Source organism: Ascaphus truei, chromosome 2, assembly GCF_040206685.1.
Source record: "Ascaphus truei isolate aAscTru1 chromosome 2, aAscTru1.hap1, whole genome shotgun sequence".
Lineage (NCBI taxonomy): Eukaryota > Metazoa > Chordata > Amphibia > Anura > Ascaphidae > Ascaphus > Ascaphus truei.
In genome coordinates this window covers 449,251,176-449,272,703 of record NC_134484.1, presented here as the reverse complement: position 1 = coordinate 449,272,703, position 21,528 = coordinate 449,251,176, and the positions used below count along the sequence as shown (strand labels likewise).

The following is a 21,528-nucleotide window of genomic DNA, read 5'->3' as shown; positions in this document are numbered from 1 at the left end:
GAGAGAGAGTGGGTCTGAGAGTCTGAGAGAGAGAGTGGGTCTGAGAGTCTGAGAGAGAGAGTGGGTCTGAGAGTCTGAGAGAGAGAGTGGGTCTGAGAGTCTGAGAGAGAGAGTGAGTCTGAGAGAGAGTGGGTCTGAGAGTCTGAGAGAGAGAGTGGGTCTGAGAGTCTGAGAGAGAGTGGGTCTGAGAGAGAGTGAGTCTGAGAGTCTGAGAGAGAGTGGGTCTGAGAGTCTGAGAGAGAGTGGGTCTGAGAGTCTGAGAGAGAGAGTGGGTCTGAGAGTCTGAGAGAGAGAGTGGGTCTGAGAGTCTGAGAGAGAGAGAGTGGGTCTGAGAGTCTGAGAGAGAGAGTGGGTCTGAGAGTCTGAGAGAGAGAGAGTGGGTCTGAGAGTCTGAGAGAGAGAGTGGGTCTGAGAGTCTGAGAGAGAGAGTGGGTCTGAGAGTCTGAGAGAGAGAGTGGGTCTGAGAGTCTGAGAGAGAGTGGGTCTGAGAGTCTGAGAGAGAGTGAGTCTGAGAGTCTGAGAGAGAGTGAGTCTGAGAGTCAGAGAGAGAGTGAGCCTGAGAGAGAGAGCGGGTCTGAGAGTCTGAGCGAGAGAGTGGGTCTGAGAGTCTGATTTCCCTCCCCCCTGCCTGATTTCTCCGTGTGTGTGCGTGCGTGCGTGTGCATTTGCGTGTATACAGACACCAACCCACAGTCAGTCATAGTCACCCACCACCCAAGAGTCAGTCAGTCACCCAAAGAGAAGCAGTTCCATCCATCACATTAAATGTTTGACCAAATATAGCAGGCTAATTTTTAAGTTGATAATTTTGGATGGCCCTCGAATGATTTTATAAATATCAAAATGGCCCTTGGCAGATAAAAGGTTCCCCACCCCTGCTCTAGATCAACCTTAATGAGCTCCAAATGATGTGAGGTTAGTAACAGACAGACCTCCACTCTGCCCATCGAGTTATTAGGTTAACAAGCCCCACACAGTGTTGTGCGCTTATATTTGTCCAAGTCTAAATCAGGGTCTTCTTTTAACGACGGGAAAACCACAATTTAGCGCCTGCGCAAGGAGTTACGACTTCACTGTCATTATTAGCTATTGGCTCCCTTGTTTACAGTGGATGAGAACCGTAGACAGTGGCCCGAGCTGGACTGGTACTGGCCCAGGGATTTGCTGGTTTTGTAGTCAAACTTGACAGAATAACGGTGAACAGTTTTCATTGCCATTTCTTGACAGTCGTTATTGGTGTATTTTATCACTATTTTTTTGCACTGTTACTTTATTCAAATGTATCAGGAACTGTTATTAACAAAGTCACATAGAATCAGAGCAGAGCCCCCAATCTCTTGGAGCTTATAGTATTTATTAAAATCTTTTTTTATACAACAAGGGGGCAGAGAGTAGTTACAAAAAAATCAGCACCAGATTTATTAAGGAACATTTGTTGTAATTGTTTTTTTATTTCTATGAAGAAAAAACAATTCTCGCTAGTTTTGCCTAAATTTGCAGCCTGTAAACTTTAGAGCAGCAATCCCTCCTAAAGTGAAAATAATTACATTTAAAATCACTAGAATTCTCTGAATCTGAAGTGCAATATTGTCAGCTCTAGCAACCCTCGGTTTCCAAGATACTTACCATTTAAATACCGGCGTTCTCACAGGGCATTTAAATTGCCATCCAATAAGGCTTTCTTTTGCCCAATGGCACCCTTGAAATCTGGCAGCCGAATTTCCTCCCCAAACTCCCGAAAGGGAAGGAACACACCGGTATCTGCACAGATAAGTATCTTTGAAACCCTGGTTCAAACTGGGGACATTTGTGAGTTCTTGACCAGAGATAGCATTTTAACAGAACCTACTCGTACTTCTCTCATTGAGATTCTATTGAAGCCTATGAGACTGCTGGTGCTTACTCATTGAGGCTGCGTCCATAGACACTGCAGCCGTCCAGGGGCGTGTCTGTGGGCGGGCCAGTGACGTCACGAAGCTGGTTCACCCTCACTGGGCGAACCGCTCACGTGACCGCCCTATCGCGCGAAAAATCAGTTTTGATTGATTTCACGCGCATTGCTCACCGCCTCCCGTGCACACGCGCCTGCACACTATATAGACGCGATCACTGCCTTTAGGCAGTCTGATCGCTCAGCGTGCGGACACGTCCGCGCGGTCTGCCCCTGTATGGACGCAGCCTGAGAGTTGGGAGGTCACTACATGGCCGCCAGGAACCTCACTTTTCCAGTTCTCCTTTGGGCAAGCGTTGGGTTACTATTAAAACTTGGTGCCTAAAAATGGCAGAAACTAAAAATGGCTAAGTGGTCATGTAGCAAACCTCATATTTGAACGAGACCTCTGGGGAAGGTTGCACCTTGAACACATTTAGGAAATCACCAGTGACCAGGGAAGCAGCGTCTCTCCTCTAATGCTTTTTTATTAAACCGTTGTGCAATCTTTCAATACCATACACTTCTCAACACTGCTTGATCAGCTGTTACTCAGATGGTGCATATTGAAATTATCTCTTGCCTGAAATTCATACTCTGTCAATAGGTGAAGTAGAATACCCTTGTACTGCTGCCCATTGTATTGGCCCGTGTCCCGTCACCATAAAAAAATGAAAATGAATATCCAAAAATACACTGGTTGGTTCTTCCTGGGATTTCTGCCCTCTGGCATCGTCCTGATACATTTCATCCGGCCATTCTAGAAATTCCTGTTAATTGCTTGCCAGGAAGTCTTACCTTTGTCATCAGCGTCCGTCTCTTGTCTCTGGTCTCTGTAAATGAACTAAATATAGGCTGAGGAGTTGACAGTTTATAGTAACGAGATGTTCTGTTAAAAAAAAAAAGTACGTCCGTGAAGTTTTGCTTTCCTGTGTATGTGATAACGAGGCGTTCTTATCCCTTCAGAACTCAATGCATGAAGCGTAAGTCAGACGTTGCCAACAATTGTTTGGAATTGTTTAGGATACGGACATATTTCTGGGTCAGGCAGACCTATACTTGTACACTACAGTTGTTTCATTTCAGTTTTTAGTTTCTCATTTGTATTAACCCCTTTGTGGTCAATTGGCTCAGCCACACGTTGCTGACACCTCTGGCTACTAAGAGAATAGAAGCTGACCCTCCAGCTGTACCGTTTTGAGGCATACTGTACCGGCCAACAAGTAGTGTTACTGCCTTGTGGTGGTTACCTTCCTCTGCAACGGTTTCCCCTCTCCTCTTCTGGTGCTGCACGCCATAGGGCCAATCTGTATCTTCCGCTAAGCTGATTGGCTGCTGTGCAGTGGGGGTGAGAGGGAGAAGGGTGTTTGCTGATGACACTGCTCTGCCCTTCTGACAGCCTGGGGTAAGGGTAAGAGGCTATTTATTTTTTATTTATTTGTAAATGTTTTGGGGTTCTTAAAAAGAGGGTTGGGGGTCTTACAAGGGGTGTAGGATGTCTTATAAGCGGTGTTAGGGGTCTCACATGGAGTGTCGGGTGTCTTACAATGGGTGTTGGGGGTTTATGAGGGTTAAATATGAGGGCATGGGGATATAATAGACGAGTGTGTACCTATGTTAATCAGGAGAATATTGGAGGGTATGAATACAAGTGCAATTTTTTATATTATGCTTTTATATCCACTGACAGAGGAGACCATCTTGAGTACAAGAGACCAGACACGTTAACTCTCACTGACTTTCTGTGACCCTCACAGAATTCGTAGCATCAGCATCGCATAGATTTTAATGGCGTCGCACTGATAGAAGTACGCACTTCCCACTAAAATGCCTTCTTTTGCTCAAGAAGACTGAAATCTCAATGATTTCGTTGTTTTGAGGATTTATTTATTGTGATACGTTTTAAAAAATGAGTTGTACTTTTTGAGATCGGATGTTTAAAATGTTCTCCTTAAATTTGCTCCTGTAAAAATAACAATATGGCCACCGGAGCACTTCCTGTCAGCCATGGTAGAAAATTTAGACGTTGGAACACTTAAAGCAGTAGTCCCGCTATTTTTTTTTTTACAGCATTGGACCAGGTGGTACCCGCAGCTGAACCACACTGTTTTCAGGTCTTGTGACCACCCAGTTTCTTAGATAATTGGCAGTGAAATTACTGGGTTTAAATCTCTCTCCAGGTGGAAACAAAATGGCGGCAAAATCCCGGGCCAATTCGAAGCCACAACATCATCGGTTGTGACTTCCTATCAGGCGGTCATTTAAATCCCCTTTACACACCAGGAAGGAATGCTGGTAACCAGAGGGTCCCCGCAGCGGCAAATAGTGGGGTTCTTGGGGACCCCCTAATTCCCATATTGTAATAAAAATGCAGGAAAGCTTCAGTAGTGGCGGCTCGTTCTCTCACAGCTTCACCTTGCTCACCACCCGGCTTCGTCACGGGCATATTGGCACTTTATTTTCAGAAAGAAATACACTTTTTCTGTTTTGAAAAGTGACTAACGGAAATCCTTCTTCATTACGTTCACTACTTGGCCGAGTTACTTATTAATTGGAATCGTTTTTATTCCTGAATAGCTATATTTATTCACAACAATGTGAATGACAAGTTTCATTGCTTAGATCTGTACATTGCTACATTTCTCTGTGTTGCTACTTGAACTTGTAGCTGCTTAACAGTTATTATCTTGAGTTGTTATTGTTGAATTGTAACAAATGCTTTCCCCAAAGAGTTAACAAGCTACATTTTGTGTGTGTGTATGTATGTACAGTATGTGTGTGTATGTATGTATGTATTTATATAAAGTATGTATGTATGTATATATGGTATGTATTTATTTACTGTATGTGTGTGTGTATGTATTTATATAAAGTATGTATGTGTGTATATGTTTGTATGTATGTACAGTATGTACAGTATGTCTGTATATTTTTTCATAGCACCATCCAGTTACGCAGCTCATCACAATCATTTTTTTTTTTACAACATTACAATACAAATACAACCCATGGAATATACTAATACAGATGGAATAAGTGCATACATGTAACATTAGGAGAGAGGAAACCCTGCTCTGAGCATCTTATAATCTAATTGGCACATGGGGCGATGAACAGAAATAGTATGAGTACATTTGAGTGCACTAGTTAGAGCGTGTATAAGAGCATACTGTAGTTTAGTGAGCAGACACTTCATTGAATGGGTTAGAGTTCAGATGGATTTAAAGTTAGAGAGAGAAGGTGCCCGGCGACAGTGAGAGGGACAAAGTCTAAGAGGTAGGGTGCAGCATTTGAAAAGGGTTGTTGGTGCGAGAGAGCTGTAGTGAAGGGCAAAGAGAAGACAGGCCTGAGCAGAGTGTAGAGAGTGAGTAGGAGTATAGCAAGAGATTAAAGCTGAGATGTAGGAAGGCGACAAAGGAGAACGAGGATATCCTCGCGGCAGCATTTTAAGTAGATTGAAGGGTAGACACCTGCAAAGCAGGGAAGACAGTAAGAAGGTTGCAGTAGACCAGACGAGAGAGAATGAGGGCATGCATGAACATCTTATTAGTAGAGAAACAGAGAAAAGGTTGTACTTTTGCAATGTTATGGAGAAATAAACAGCAAGATTTAGTAGTAGCATTAAGGTGAGGGGACAATGAAAGAGAATTGTCAAACATGACACTTGAACAATGGACTTGGGAAACTGGATGAATTGTAGCATCACTGACTGTGATGGAAAAGGGCGCAATAGGACTTGATTTTGGTTCAGTCATTGACATATTGAGCCTAAGGCATTTAGCTGGCATGCAGGATTTTGCCGTGAGACAGTTCGAGACCTGGGCCTGTTTGCAGGTGTGACTTTCGGTGTGGATAGATACAGTTGAGTTAAAAAAAATTAAACGAACTTGCACTCACCCTGTCTGTCATATATTACTTAGATAGAGGTGTTAGGATCCTGCATCCATACTGCTGGATGCATACAACTGCAAATATACAGTTGAGTGTCAACTGCATACAGGTGTTACTTGAAGCCCAAATAATCTACGAGGTCCCCAAGGGAAAGTGTCTAGACAAGAAAGAGATGAGGTCCCTTCCAGAACCCGGCCTTGAGGTACACCAAATAGATCAACAGACAGTGGCGGATTTCCCATTAGGCCTGCCCTAGGGTGGCAATATTTTGGGGCGGCAAAAATGTCCGGCCCTATATACATTTGCTGCGCTCTCGGGTCAATCGGGACTAATGGGAAGTCACTTGCATGTGGTGGCCACCTCCTTGCTGCCGCCCCCCTTCTCTATTAGAATTCCAGCGTCAAATGGCGCAGCGGACGACACACACGTGACGTCACACGGCGTCTCGTTACCATTGCAACGCGGCAACATGTGATGTCACGTTGATGATGTCCACTGCGTATTTTGACGCTGAAATTGGAGAAAGGCGGGGGCAGCACGGGGACGGCCACCACATGTAAGTGCTTAGGGGCCCCGCAGTCAACAGAGGAAGAAAAGGAGCTGGCAGTACAAAGGAACAATGAGAAATGTAGAAAGAAAGCCAGGAGAAGGCTGTGCCATGAGTGTCAAACTTGGAGGGAGTGTAAAGGAGAAGTGGGTGCTCAACAGCATCAAAGGTTATAGTCAGGTTGAGTAGAAAGAGAAGGGAGTAATGTCCTTGGAATTTAGCCATGTGACGTTTCTTTGCTTTAGTAGAGGAGCAGTGCAAAAGCTTGTCCTGGAGAGGGTCTTGGACAGCATAGGAGCTGAAGAAAGAAAGAACGCAGGAAGATATAGCTCCAACAGGAGATATCAGAGCTCCAGCACAATTAACTGCCATTGACTTTCATTTTGCTTTCTGGAGCTACATCATAATGATGTCAGTTCAGGTTTTCAGGATATCCCTGCTTCAGCACAGGTGGCTCAGTCAGTTGCTGCTTCAGCACAGGTGGCTCAGTCAGTTCCTGCTTCAGCACAGGTGGCTTAATCAGTCCCTGCTTCAGCACAGGTGGCTCAATCAGTGGCTCAGTCTGACTGAGCCACTGATTGAGCCACCTGTGCTGAAGCTGGGATATCCTGAAAACTTGACCTGGGGGTGGCCATTGAGTACTGGAGTTGGCCGCCCCCTGTTATACTCTGTACTACCAAGGTGGTCCTTTTATGAGAGTCAGCAGCACAACCTGTGCAAAAAAATAGCTGCATATTTATCACAGAAAAGGAATCCATTGAAGCAGTTGGCTTTTTCCCCTGAATTGGGTGCCTTGCCTTTGCGCTGGTGTAACCCTTGTTTGGCAGCTAGGAGACTTTGCTAAATAACCCCCCAGCGCCCTCATACTTCTCCCACTTCCCCTCCGACAACCATTGAATTAGAGCGCTTGCTACAAAGTGACACATTTATCAAGTGCCCCGGCGGGTTACCGCACCGGTTCTGGCGGTACCTCCCAGTGGGGTGTATTCTCCAAAGCTGTGGTCGGACACGGAAAAACCTCAGTGAAGTCAATGGGGCGTCTGTGTCAGACCGCACAGATCGGCGACCTCGCAGGTTGGAGAATACGTCCCATTGACCTTAGTGGGAGATAACGCTGGAACGGGTACAAAACCCCATACCAGCACTTGGTAAGTGTGCCCTGAAGGAGTATTATTTATTTATTTATTTATAAAATATTTTACCAGGAAGTATAACTCTGCTGCTCCCAGGGGACTGGCCATGCTTTGCAGAAAGCCAATACAAACTTGTGACATAAATACTTTTTTATTACAATTCCGGTAAATTGTCAATGCTGAAGCAGGGGCTGATTGAGCCACATATGCTGATGCAGGGACTGCTTGAGCCACCTGTGCTGAAGTAGGGATATCCTGAAAACCTGACGTCATTATGATCAGGGCTGTCTTAACAGCATTATAGGCCCCCGGGCGAAGCAGTGCACTGGGCCCTGCCAACTCTCCACTACAAGTCGTCATTTTTCTCCTTCCACCGAGTTAGCGGGAGATTTGAATGTTGAGGCGGGTGATGGGAAAATTAGTGTTAAATTCTGGTCTGTGCATAAATTAGCATGTGTCCCCTATGCTCGTGGGACCCCCGGGCAACTGCCCAGCGTGCCCATGCGTTAAGACGGCACTGATTATGATGTAAATCCAGAAAGCAAAATGAAAGTCAGTGGCAGTTCATTGCGATGGAGCTCTGATATCTCCTGCTGGAGCTCTATCTTCCTGCATTTTTTCTTTCTTTAGCTCCTATGCTCTCCTTGACCCTCTCCAGTACAAGCAGCAAAGAAGGTCACGCAGAAGTTAAAAGCCTGTGATCTTAACACCTATTTGGTACAATTCCAGCAAACTGCATTTCCCGGCGGCGTTTTCATAGCCTGAGTCATGACTTTTAAAGCGGACACCTGTATTCAGTGAGGGACAAAATGACTCTGCCTGGTCCTGTGGGTATATAAACAATCTCCCCTTCTTGTCTTTCAGCTGTTTCCAATGCTATAAGTAAGAATTAGCACAGAAGGAGCAGGATGAAAAGATGGCAGTCCTGCTGTTACCACCTGGTCCTGATGGCTTCCGCCGGTTCACCCCCGAATCCTTGGCTGCAATCGAGAAGCGCATTGCTGAGGAGCAGGCCAGGAGCGTTAAGCAGGAGTTCAGAAAAGAGGACAATAAAGAGGAGCAGAAACCTCGGCCGCATCCTGACTTGGAGGCGGGGAAACAGCTGCCCCGTATCTTTGGGGAGTTTCCATCGCAGCTCATTGGAGAGCCTCTGGAGGATATTGACCCTTTCTACAGAAACCACAAGGTGAATACAGGCAGATTTTCTGCCATCTTATAGATGGGGCTCTGCACTGGTTGCACGTGACATGTAGAATAGATGTAGAATGTCAGGGGCTCTTTCTCAACATTTTTTTGGGTGCAAAAGTTGGACATAAAATACAGCTGCAACTGCCAGTTGTAGACCGCTTGCCTTGACAATTCTGCACTAAAACCCATCCAATGCTGGGAGATTTCTGTACCCAGACTAATGGCCCATCGGATTAACACAGCGGGGTCCCTGCATTTGAACGGGACTCATGCTGTGTGAATCCTACTGGGCTCCGAGTCCCATTCAAATGCAGGGGCCCCCGCTGTGTTAATCCGATGGGCCATTACAGCCTTCTGTGGACAGTCTCATGAGTTACTGCTAGATGGTCACAAATTTTCCTTGGCAAGTGGTCTAAAACCGGCAGTTGCCTCTGTAGCACCGGATGAGCCAATTGGATTTTGTTCTTTGATAAATCTGCTGCTATTTTTGCATCACTGTTAGCGCCAGTGTTGCAGGTGCGATTATTTGGCGATTACTTACTAAAGTCTCCAAACTAGCTGGGAAATAACATACTTTAACCCTTTGAGTTCCGCAGGGACCGCCGCGCCACGGCCCCCGTCGGCAGGGCGAGCTCACGTGACTGCGGCGACCCTCAACCCGGAAACACAAGAGGAGGAGTTTCCCGTCTACCGTTTCCCGTCCCTTCACATTACGTCCTGCGCTTCACGGGAACGTAGGACGTGATAGAGGGGCTGGATTTTCCCTGCCCCGAAATTTGTTTTGCCGTTTCAAATCCGCAAACGTATTTGGCCGGTTTTAATCCGCGCGGATTCATCAAAAACCGCGATTGGATCCGATCCGTTGATGGATTTGTAGAATCCAACCCGCAGGTTCAGCAATCCATTGTCAGATGCTACAAATCCGTCCGCGGGCTGCGTAATCCGTGGAATGCATTGGCAACAATAATAATACAACATCCGCAAAACGCAGAATCGCTCCTTTTGAGATTCATCCGCGGAAATCCGCTGCGGATCCAAATCTACCCCCAAAATGTGCCCATCTCTATTCAGATCAAGGGAAAGACACTGGGATTCTCAAATACTCGTTATAGCTATCCAAATTCTAACTGATATTAAGTGCACACCAAAATGCTAAGAAATCTGTCTCATTTGCTTTTGCAGACGTTTCCTGGCTGCAAAATTGGGGCAAAACCAATGCAAAAAACCCCAAACAAACGCACCATAAAGAGATTAAAAAAACGTGACTAGAGTTTTCCCTTTGATTCTGGTACATATCCTTTGCTCTGCCTGTAACCCAGATTAGCAGGCTGGAGACTTCTGTAAATGACCCTTTAAGAAAGAAAAATAAGACAATAATAGCAGATTTGTGTGGGGTGATTTATTACTGCAACAATAAAGCGGTGTTCGTAAGCCAACGAGTCCTTATTTAGTTACGTTTTGTAGATGTGTGTACCTATGTCAATTAATGGATTGCTTTGTTTTTCTCTCTTTCCCCCCCCCCAGACATTTATAGTGCTAAACAAAGGAAAGACAATCTTCCGATTTAGTGCCACACCTGCTTTGTATATATTTAGCCCCTTCCATCCCATTAGAAGAGCTTCAATCAAAATTTTGGTACACTCATATCCTTTCAAATGCTGCCTGATGTTGCTTCTGTAATGTAAACTGGTATACTTGCTGCAGTGTGTCTCCAATCAGCAGTGCCACTGACCCTGATACTCAGCTACCAAACATGTCGTTCATCTGAGCAATATAATGTAGTAGCTGTGTTAATCCAATCAAATATACGGAAGGATTGTTATCATCACATCTGTTGTTCGTGATACCTTTTTAATGGACTAACAGGGGTTCTCAACTCCAGTCTTCAAGACCCCCCCAGTAGGTCAGGTTTTAAGGATTTCCCTGCTTCAGCGCACTTGGCTCCATCAGAGGCTCAGTCTTTGACTGAGTCACTGATGGAGCTGCCTATGCTGAAGCAGGGACTGATTGAGTCACCTGTGTTGAAACTGCAATATCCTGAAAACCGGATCTGTTGGGGGGTCTAGAGGACTGGAGTTGAGCACCCCTGGACTAACACATGTTATATTGACAAGTTTTCTGGAACTACCCATCTTTCTTCATATGGTATTAGATAATGGGTGTTGGTGTAATAATGCATTTCATTGGGGAATTTGGGTCAAATCTGTCCAATCAGCCAATTTGGCAGCTATAGAATAAGCCCCTACGTACTGTTGGGATGGTGTTGAATGTTCTTTTTTCAGTTTGATAGGCAACAATGTCCATGAGCTTTATTTGGGTGTCTTTTTTAATGAGTTGGCGCATCTGTCTCTGTACAATTGCAGATGGTGCTACATCTCATATAGCACAAGATCACGTAGTAGCAGTATTATTCCAATCAAATCCATGGAAGGGAATGTATCTCACCTCACTTGCTGGTGATACCTTATTAATGGACTAATACATTTGTACAGTGATGGTTTTTAGGAGCTCACCTCCATTGATCAGGTCAGAGTTCATAGATTACCTAGCTGGTTCTAAAATAAAGGTGCCTCATGTCTTCGAGTCCAAACAAACTAATCATGATGTGGAGGAATCTATTTTTTAACAACAGCTTTCTAGTATTCTATTATACAATTGATAATAACTCATTGCTCCAGTTAAAAAACCCCCACAGTTTTTACCCAAGGAACTTAAAACAAGGGACAAACACACTGGGATAGGGAGAAAGTATCAAGGGGACATATACTGTAAGTAGGTGACAAAGTCAGAGTGTTAGAGTAACTACTGTAAGAGGAATATGTTTCCCTATATCAATTACTCAAATAATATATTGCTTGAAGTGGAATACTTTTATATATGATTTTTTGTTGACCAACCCTCACAACTTGGTCAACAAACACAGAATGGAGGATCCCAAAAGCAAAAACAGCAACTTTTCAGTAGATTTTGAACTGAAATTACCCTTATGGGAGAATATGGGATAAGATGTTGTCACTGGTTGTCCCTTTGCCTGTACCAAATGTTTGTTTGTTTGACTGTCGTGTCTCTCATCAGCCGGCAGTGATCACTGTCTTATCAACATACAGTGACTGTTCTGCGTACTGAAACAGCTACTGTATGTGGCTCATCGTGAGCTCACTATGTTTGTCTTCAGAGCACAGCAGTTGTAGGATTGTGTTTGGCAGTCAAAGGGCATGTTACTTGGATACCAGCTAAAACAAAGAGATTACTTTTGCATCCATCGTATTTATAAAACACCTCCATTATCCACTTTACATTATGAATCTTTCAAGTGCAGACTATTAAATGATATCGTTTTCCCTCAGTTCCAGTTCTTTGCAGACCGGCATTTTACAGTGAAAAGAGAAACCAAGCAGACTTGAGGCCCCAAATGCCCCATAGTCACTGTCAGCAATGTTTATCTATTTCATGTGTATTTTGAAAACACTGACACTCTTCCCATACTGTATATCTACATATAAATGCATATATATAGCAAATAAAAATATCACTTGTGAGCACATTCACATGTCTTAGACAAGCCTGTGAATGTGATCACACATGATATTTTCATTTGCTATATGCTATATGGTTGAGGGTTTCTTGTTACTTTTTTCACCCACCATAACTTATTAAATGTGTGCTAAAATTATATATATGTAACATGGTAGTCCAAACGACCTCTCTACCTCCTGTCACATAAGTCCTTAGCAATCTAGGCTGTGACTGGTTATCCTGTGGGCTTTTGACCCCCCTCATGCTACTCTCTGAGTGATGGAAGTGGTGGTGACTCAGGGTCTGTGTACAGCCTGTCATGGTACAGACCTTGAGCCCTCCCCTTCTAGAGCTCAGGGAGGAAGTGCCAAATTAGTGTAGTGCTGAGTCAACCCTCCTAGGGAGTGGAGGTGTGTGGCCTGTCTCCTCCCGGCTGGGAGTGAGAGAGTCAAAGTCCAAGAGAGTGAGAGAGACCAGCCAGTCCCTCCTGGGTTGGCTGGTCAGGAAAGATCCAAGGCCTTCATATTAAGAGAGCCAAGCACCATCCAGAGGCCTGGAATAGACCCCTGCATCAGCTGTGTGTGTAAGAACTGTAGTGACTGCAATAAATCCCTTTGATTAATATACTCCTGCCTGAGTTCCAGTCTGTGGGGCAGGGGTGTAAGAAGAGTTTGCTCTAGTGGGGACTGCCTCTGGAAATCCTGGAGCCCACTGGAGCTGGAGGCGCTGACCACCCTGAGTAAAGGAACATCAGATCATCAAAAGCCTGTCCTGTCTCCACTACATCGCAGACAACTCAGCTCTCCTGGACCCTCACAGGTATGGTCGCACCACTGACATCTGTAGCTACAACAGTATCTTCTAGAGGGTGGGGGTGCATGTGCTACAAATAAAAATAATATATATATATATATATAACACATGCTGTATTTTAAAATGGTGTAGTTTTTTGACTAGGGAATATCAGTGGAAAATGTTTTTATGTTGTCCAAAACTAATTCCCTTTGTGTGTAATTATTTAGTTCTTATTTTACACATGAGAATATTTATTTTTGCGGTAGACACTGTGCATCACAGAAAATATCCTAAGATGCTGAACTCGGAACAGACTTCTATTTGTAAGAGTTACGAATGAATGGCAGAAATTGGGAGGAGTTTATATATCAAACACCGGAAAAAACAGACTTGGTGCCCGTTGCATTTTTAATTATTCTTTCTTCTTCCTTCTACATCAAACATAAGAAACTTGTTTGCCTTGACACCGATGTCATGGGAGACCAGGCAATTTACACCTTTTTTTACCAGGATCATTCATTGAGCAAAACAAGGTAATTAAATAATTTGAAGTTTATTCGCACAAATTTGCTTACACACAATGGAACACAAAATACAGACAAAAAGACACACTTACTGGGGGTCTGGGGTCGAAAACTAGACTTTGCTAGGTGCAGGGAACTCTAAATAAGAGTTTTACCCTGACCGGGACTTAGCCCGGAATCTCCTGGTTCCCAAATCGGCGTCAAGTTCCACACGCCACCGCTCCCTTCTCTTCTGAGAACTTGGACTTTCTTGACTGCGAGTTACCACAAATTGTTCTGAACTCAAATCGGCATGAAATCCCAGCCGCGTCCGCTGCGGTCCATTTTGAGAACTTGGGTGAAAAATGTGGAACTTAGTCTCTGGCGGGCAGGCTTTCCTGGCTTGAAATCGAAGCCGGTTGCTCTGTTATTCGTGCAAGAGCAACTTTGAAAAGCCAGGCCGCGCTCTTACTACTGGAAGACTCGAATCTGATTGGCTCACACGTTGTTTATAGTATTCTGAGCTTCAGTCACAAAACTCAGCAGCCAATCACCGCGTGGGAAAATTCCCAGCATCCAGTCAGAGCCAAGCCGGCTAGAAAAGCCGGGTCAGTGGGAAATATAAAATTGCCAAGAGACATGCGCAAGTTTGTCGCGCCCGTCTCTGGCTATCTCAATTCCACCCACCGGGGCAGGCTCCACCAGGTCTGGCAGAACAAATGGCATCCCGGACGACTGCCATTGTTCTCCGGACCTTGGTACTTCGCCCTTCCCCGCTGCCCATTAGCTTATCACACCTCTGGCATCCTCTGAAGGCTTTGAACTCCGATGTCCAGCAGACTTACCGGCGCCTGTGGGTTAGCTCGGGCAGCCTGTCTGGGCTTGGGTTCCGAATGTAAAAGCACATTACATTACAGTACATTAATAAAGTATAATTGAATACACTAAGGTATCTGTTTTAATATACCCGTGAATCTCTGGGTATAGGGGACAGAATAAGAAATATGTTGTACTTTTATTCCTAGCTGCCTTGTTCCCCCATACACTATCTTATAGACTCATACTGGACTCTCAGAGTCCCCCCTCAACCGGTTGGGGCACTCACAAACCCTACACTGGTTCTGGGTCACCTTGGCACTAGCTGGTGTACCCCCCTTAACCTAGGGATTCCCTCAGTTACAGGGATACCTATTCATCCCTGTGCCTCATTCTCCTTTCAGGGCTCTGCTGAAGCAGGGTACCCTAGTGGTGAGTCGCGCTTGCGTTTTCAAGGGGAAGTATTTCTGGCACAATGTGCCTACATGTATCAGAGAATCAGGCATGATTCCTGAGTACATTTATTGGGGAACAGACAACTCCGGACCCCAACATCCTAGGCACATTCTGACAACAATACCACCGCAAAACCCCCCTTGAAACTCACACTCTAGCATTCCCTGCTCGCTGGCATGCCCAGAAAGGGAAAAACACATCAAATACTTTTATTACATGTCACATATTGGAAAGTTACAATGTTACTGGGCCCAAGAGCTAACTCTCTTGGACCCTTATACACGGATCAGGGGTAATCAAAACGGGCTTAACCTTCATTTGAGAGTCTGGTTACCCCCTCCCGTCACAACCGATGTCTACATGTCCCTGAACCTGTCAGAGTTTTTATTTTAAACAGTAATTTAATCATTTGTGTTCACTGTGGTACTTAATTATTTTGCTTGTTATATACTGTATCTACTTTGCCATCGATCACTGATACAAGAAGTGGCCCATGAAGCCAAGAACTGTCAGGTCGAGCTCACCACAAACGAGGCGGGACCACGGTGCTGAGGTGGGATAGGATATAACGCCACCCACAGCCACGAGGGCACGTCTTGAGAGTAGAATGGTCTGGATGTCCGGGCCGGGGCAGGAGTGGTACGGATAGTAGTGGGTACTGTTAGCCACGTCCGGGGTTAGAGAGAGAGACGTAGTCGTTTTACCGTATGCCGAGTTCGGGATGCCAGAGGTGCGGAGAGTCGTATTGCTGTATGCCGAGTTCGGGATGCCAGAGATGCGGAGAGTCGTATTGCTGTATGCCGAGTTCGAGATGCCAGAGGTGCGGAGAGTCGTATTGCTGTATGCCAAGTTCGGGATGCCAGAGGCGCGGAGAGTCGTATTGCCGTTTGCCAAGTTCGGGATGCCAGAGGCGCGGAGAGTCGTATTGCTGTATGCCAAGTTCGGGATGCCAGAGGCGCGGAGAGTCGTATTGCCGTATGCCAAATTCGGGATGCCAGAGGTGCGGAGAGTCAAAGAGGAAGCCGGTTCGGTACACGAGGAAGACTGTAAGACAAGACAAGACAGGACAGGAATAGGAAGGCAGAGAGTGATGAGAACAACTAGTTCTATGCTCAGCCGACGAGTCAGTGAAACCGCAGGGCATATATAGGTGAGAGGAACCAATGGCAGGGTAGCAATGAGGGGGAGTGTGGATGGGCCAGGCTGTGGCAGGGATAGGTCAAGAAGGGCTCCCAGAGGAGGAGCTATAGAGCCCAGTAGTAAGCCTGCATTTGATTGCAGCATTAGGTTGGTGTAGTGTACCTTTAAGAGGTTGGGGCGCCTCTGTGTGGCCGCGCGTGCTCCCAGAGCCGGTACTACAAGGGGCACGCCGACGTGCGCGCGCGTGCCTAGGTGTAGTAGTGATCGGCGTCCTTGAGGGAGCCTGGTTGCGCGGCGCGGGAGGAGCCGACGGAGTAGCAGGTGAGTGGGGAGTGCGCTGAGGGCGGCGTGACTCCCCGGTTGTTACAAGAACATTGATACTTGTATTACTCTTATCGTAATGCAATGGCAACACAATGACATTTTTGAGCCTGATACATAACACCTAATATATAGACGGTGCCAATAGATGCCTCCACTGGAGTCACATCCAATTTTCGAAATTGATAACTAAACTAGGTCTAATTAAATGTTGCAAACCTTCCCTAGAAAGGAGCATCACTATAATTACACCTTTTGTATGGGCAGAAAATCAGTGTCAATATGTCAATTACCAAGCTATGACTAACATGCTTTTATACTCACTGATTTACATTTTCCAATATCATTAGTACATTACATGGTGCAAGGACCTAGCAAACACTAATAGCATATTCATTTGTGTTTGCAATGGCCTTGCCCATATATAAATAACACGTATGGCCTTTTTGTGACATTTAACAGTGATGACTATTAAACAAACATTGAATAAACATTAAATCTCGCTGAAAGGTGCAATCTCTGGAAAATAACGTTTTTTTACAATAACACTTTTACAGGTAGCGACCCATATCGGACCAATTTGAACTAATGGAAGGGATAAATTAATCAGCGAGGTCATTGATGCAAGTATATCATTCTCAATTCTAGTAACCATATTGGTGCTGTAGAAATATAGATACACTGTAAGTTGTGACACCTTTTTAAATGACCAAAATTAGAGTTTTTGATAGATTAAAGTGCACAGAACTTATGAAACCCCATAAGTCTCTTTTTCACGTGCACCTGAAGAAAGCTTTGTACACTATCATTTCACTTGAAGAAGAAACCTATGAGATTTTGAAAGCGAGTCCTCAATAAGTACACATATTGCTGATTTATTTTTCCCTGGTTTAATGTTTTGTAAAAGTATATGTATATGTACCTTTACAGAATCTGACAATAAAAAAAAATGTTCCTGTGTTTTCATTGACAACAAAAACTATGAAATGAGTGTCACGGCGTACGTAAACATACTGGGAAGAGAAGGAGCGGCTCAGTGCGTAAAGACACGGACTCTTAAAAAATAACGACACTGAGTTTGAAGCAGCGGAACCTGGTTCGATTCCAGGTGCCAGCTCCTTGTGACCTTGGATATGTCACTTTATCTCCCTGTGCCTCAGGCACCAACATAATAGATTGTGCCTGTACTAACAAATGTACAGCACCCTGGATAAGGACGCGATATACATTAAATGTTGATTATAAATAAATAAATACGGCATTAGATAAAAGAAAGTGATCATACATGTGATGCAACTCTGATTGTGAGTCAAAACACACTTCCTCTGCCTTGATACAGAGACCCCACGGTTCTTGTTCCAAATGCTGTGTAGTCGTCTTCTCGGGAAGACTTTAGCTCCATTGAGACAAGAGGTCAGCTTCACAGCATATTAAAGGTATAAGCAAAAACAGGTTCTCAGCGCACAACACAGAGAGTCGGGGTCCAGATGATGAAAACATTTTTTATTTATTAATCAAACATTAAAAAACAGAGGTCTAGCACTCCCCTATGCGTTTCGTGCCGGCTGGCATTTTATCAAGGAGTCTCCTTTTTCATCATCTGGGCCACGAGTCTCTGTGTTGTGCGCTGAGAACTTGTTTTTGCCTTTCCCTTGATTTTTTTTTTTTCATCAACGGCTGCACACCTTCTGGAGACGCAGATCAGGGAGGAAATGTGAGTACTGAGTCTTATTGCCCTATTTGTCTAGGGACTATCCCAATGAGGCTCTGAGCGGTGGATTTATTTTCACAAGCTCGCTGCTTCCAGGGAAACATTGTCCCTGGTCATTGACATTAATTTGAAACTCCTCACTGATTAATATGTATATACAATTCTGAATGTCTTATCTACCCCTGTATTTCTGTGTCTCCATAGTATAAATATGTACAATATTATACATTTGGGATCTAGACTAGACTACCAATATCACAGATTTTTTTTTGCAAATATCACAGCTTATTAAAGTAGCAATCCAGGTTTCATTTCTTTCTTTCTTTTGTATGACAGGATTGAAGCAGGGGAATTAATTGATTTGAGCTCCGGGGACCCTCGGCTTCCTGAGATACTTACCTCTGTAGGGGTGCCGGTATCTCTGGCAAGTTTAGAGGTACAGGTTACGCGGGCCAATAGGAAGCCATCACGTCTTCCTATTGGTCCACATGATGGGGGACATTTAAAGCCCAAATTTATTGCGCCATACACAACGACCGTTTCGACCTTAGTAGGTCTTTCTCAAGTGAAAAATCTTTCCTTCACATAGTTCATGTTTGGATAAATTGTTACAGGTATCCCTTTTTGAACCAGCAGCACCGGTAATACTGTTATGTATAATTGTTTATGGTGTGCAGCATATCACTGTCTCTTTGGACATTTAAAGCCGCCATTATGTTAGGCACACAATTCCCTGGCTGCAGAGATATCGGCACCCCCTACGAAGGTAAGCATCTCGGGAAGCAGGGGCCCCCCCGGAACGGAAATTAACACCATTTAGCTCCGGAGACCCCTTGCTTCAATCCTGTAATTAAAAAATATTTAAGCAAAATTCAACCTGGATTGCTGCATTAAATTGGGGTGTTTATCCGTTTCCATTTCATAATTGGTGGTTGCATAAGGAGTGTCCTTAAATAAATCTAATTACCTTATCACATGAGGAGCAAACAGGACTGGCATTTGACAGCCACCTCTCTCATTTCAAAGTTTTTGTTTGTAAATGAAAACACAGGAACATTTTTATATTGCTTCAAAGTACATACAGTATACTTCAATGTGCATGTATTGTAGATTAGCTGTCAATACCTCATAGGTTTGTAGAACAGTTTCTTATATCTGATGCTATATGTTAGACTTACGCCACTTCAGATATGGGGGTGTATGCATGAAGGCCAAAAAAAAACTGCACAAGATGTATTGAAGAAAAAAATCCCATTGATTTCAATGGTACTTTATTGTATTACACATATGGTGGTTATTTTGCCCTAGAACCATGTACAGTACATCACTGACATTAGTTCAATTTGGTCTTTGACCTTTAAATTATATAGCACTTAGTAGGAGTTCTTTATCAAACACTCCTAGGTGGCAAACTGGGATCCAGCTGCAGATACTAGCGCTCAGTTACCACCGTCTCCTGACTGCCACGTTGGGCTAGAAGACTTTGATAAATGGAGCCAACTAATGGCAGAAAACAGCCGGACTTATTTACTTTTTTTTAAAGTTGCTTTTAATGTTTTTTTTTTCTTTGACAAATCTGTACGTATTATTTTCTGCCGGAGTAAAAGAACCACAGCAGTGGCTTTCACTGGTATGAGGCATCATTTCTACTTTAATAAATATAGATTACGTTATGCAATACAAAGTATTCACCCCTTCACTTTCACAATGGGACTCCAAATCCTATCATTTTTACACACGCATGTATGTATATATATATATATATACAGTGTTCGACAAACCTATACATTTGCACGCCCCGGACGAGTGGATTTAACATCGTGGCGAGCTCCTATTGGCCCAAGCAGCACACGTGTGGTACTAGGTGGCGAGTAGATTTTTTTGTTCGGCGAGTAGATTTTTTGGTGATTTGTCGACCACTGTATATATATATATATATATATATATATATATATATATATATATATATATATATATGTTTGTGTATATATATGTATGTGTATATATATATATATATGTATGCGTATATATATGTTTGTGTATATATATGTATGTGTATATATATATATATATACATCACATAAAACCGACGTTTCGAACCCACACCCAACCCTTGATAAAGATCTCTCTGTGGGTTCAAAACGTCGGTTCTATGTGATGTTTATGCTAATATAGTTATTTGGAACTTATCTACTGAGTGCTGTCTCTGCTTTATCGTTTGGGCTGCATATATATAAACACACACCTATAAAGTTACATAGTAGATGAGATTCAAAAAAGACATATGCCCATTAAGTTCAACCTATGCAAAATGTACACGACAGATTCTTATCCTATATCCGTACTTACAGTATATTTATCCAGAAGAAGGCAAACAAAAAACCCCAGTGACACATTATCCAATGATGTCTCATGTGGGGAAATATACATTGCTTCCTGACTCCAAATAACGGCAACCAGATTACTCCTTGGATCAACATCCTTCCCATCTACCGGAGACTCTCACAGCCGCCACCAGTCTAAGATCTTTCAAAACTAAAGCTGTCTCACATTTTAATCTTGTCTGAAACTGTTACATACATCTATAATATATGTTATCTCTAAGGCTGCGTCCCCGCTGGCGCTGAGCTGCGCTGCTTGCCGAGGTTCCTTCAACAATGTAGAATTCGGACATCCCCCTCACACGGCGTGCGCTTGTGCACAGGCACGTACGCTCTCCCAAGCTCGGCGCTTGGGGAGCCAACAAAATTTGAGTTTGAAGCGCGCTCAGCAGGGGTAAGTGCACACAGACCACAGCCACACACACAAACAACCATACACATACACACACAAACATACACATCACACACACACATAGGACCAATCCATGCCCCCGCTCCCGTTTGGAAAAAATTAGCAGGACACCCAACGCTCATGATTTGAGAGTTGGTGACGTCACCGCTCTCAAAGCATGAGCGCTGTCAGCGCCAGCGGGGACTCAGCCTAACTGTGCATGCAATGTCTTGTATACAGTATAATGTATTCCCTGCTCACTTATGTAACTATGTATTTGTAACCATGTATTATTTGTCATCTTAACTCTGTGCCCAGGACATACTTGGAAACGAGAGGTAACTCTCAATGTATTACTTCCTGGTAAAACATTTTTATAAATAAATAAATACATCTTTCCCATTCTAGAGTATGAGTAGTAGACATATTTAGTAATGAAGTGTATTGAGTTTATGCTGTTTTGACATGGCTTCTTGTGCAAATAATATTTTAAGTAAAAGGTGCTATAAATGTACTTACATAATCTATATAGCATTCTCCTGGTGTTACACATTAAGGAAAATACAATACTCTGAACTGTCCACTGATATTTAGCATCTAATACTGCTTGATGTAAGAAAGCTTGTCTGAGACATATAGGGTCCTGTTTACTGAACAGTCCTCTGCCGTAGGACACCATCTGGCACATTCACGTTAAAGGGCTGTAAGTTGTCTTCGCAGCACCAGAAGCTGTATTATGGCAGGAAGCTGCATAGTAAATATGGGCCATAATGTCAAATTCACTAAGCGGTTCCAAGACCTAAGGCACC

General features: G+C 43.9%; 1 protein-coding gene across 5 annotated transcripts in view; it reads left to right on the top strand.

Annotated features, from left to right (window-relative positions):
• LOC142487879 (sodium channel protein type 5 subunit alpha-like) overlaps positions 1-21,528 on the top strand; it is a 379,502-nt gene that overhangs the window by 71,409 nt on the left and 286,565 nt on the right. For all 5 annotated transcript variants that reach the window (XM_075587912.1, XM_075587913.1, XM_075587911.1 and 2 more), the window contains exons 2-3: positions 8,366-8,687; positions 10,214-10,332. In XM_075587912.1, the coding sequence (XP_075444027.1) occupies positions 8,418-8,687; positions 10,214-10,332 (389 nt within the window). In that variant the 5' untranslated portion in view covers positions 8,366-8,417. The remainder of the gene's footprint in view (positions 1-8,365; positions 8,688-10,213; positions 10,333-21,528) is intronic.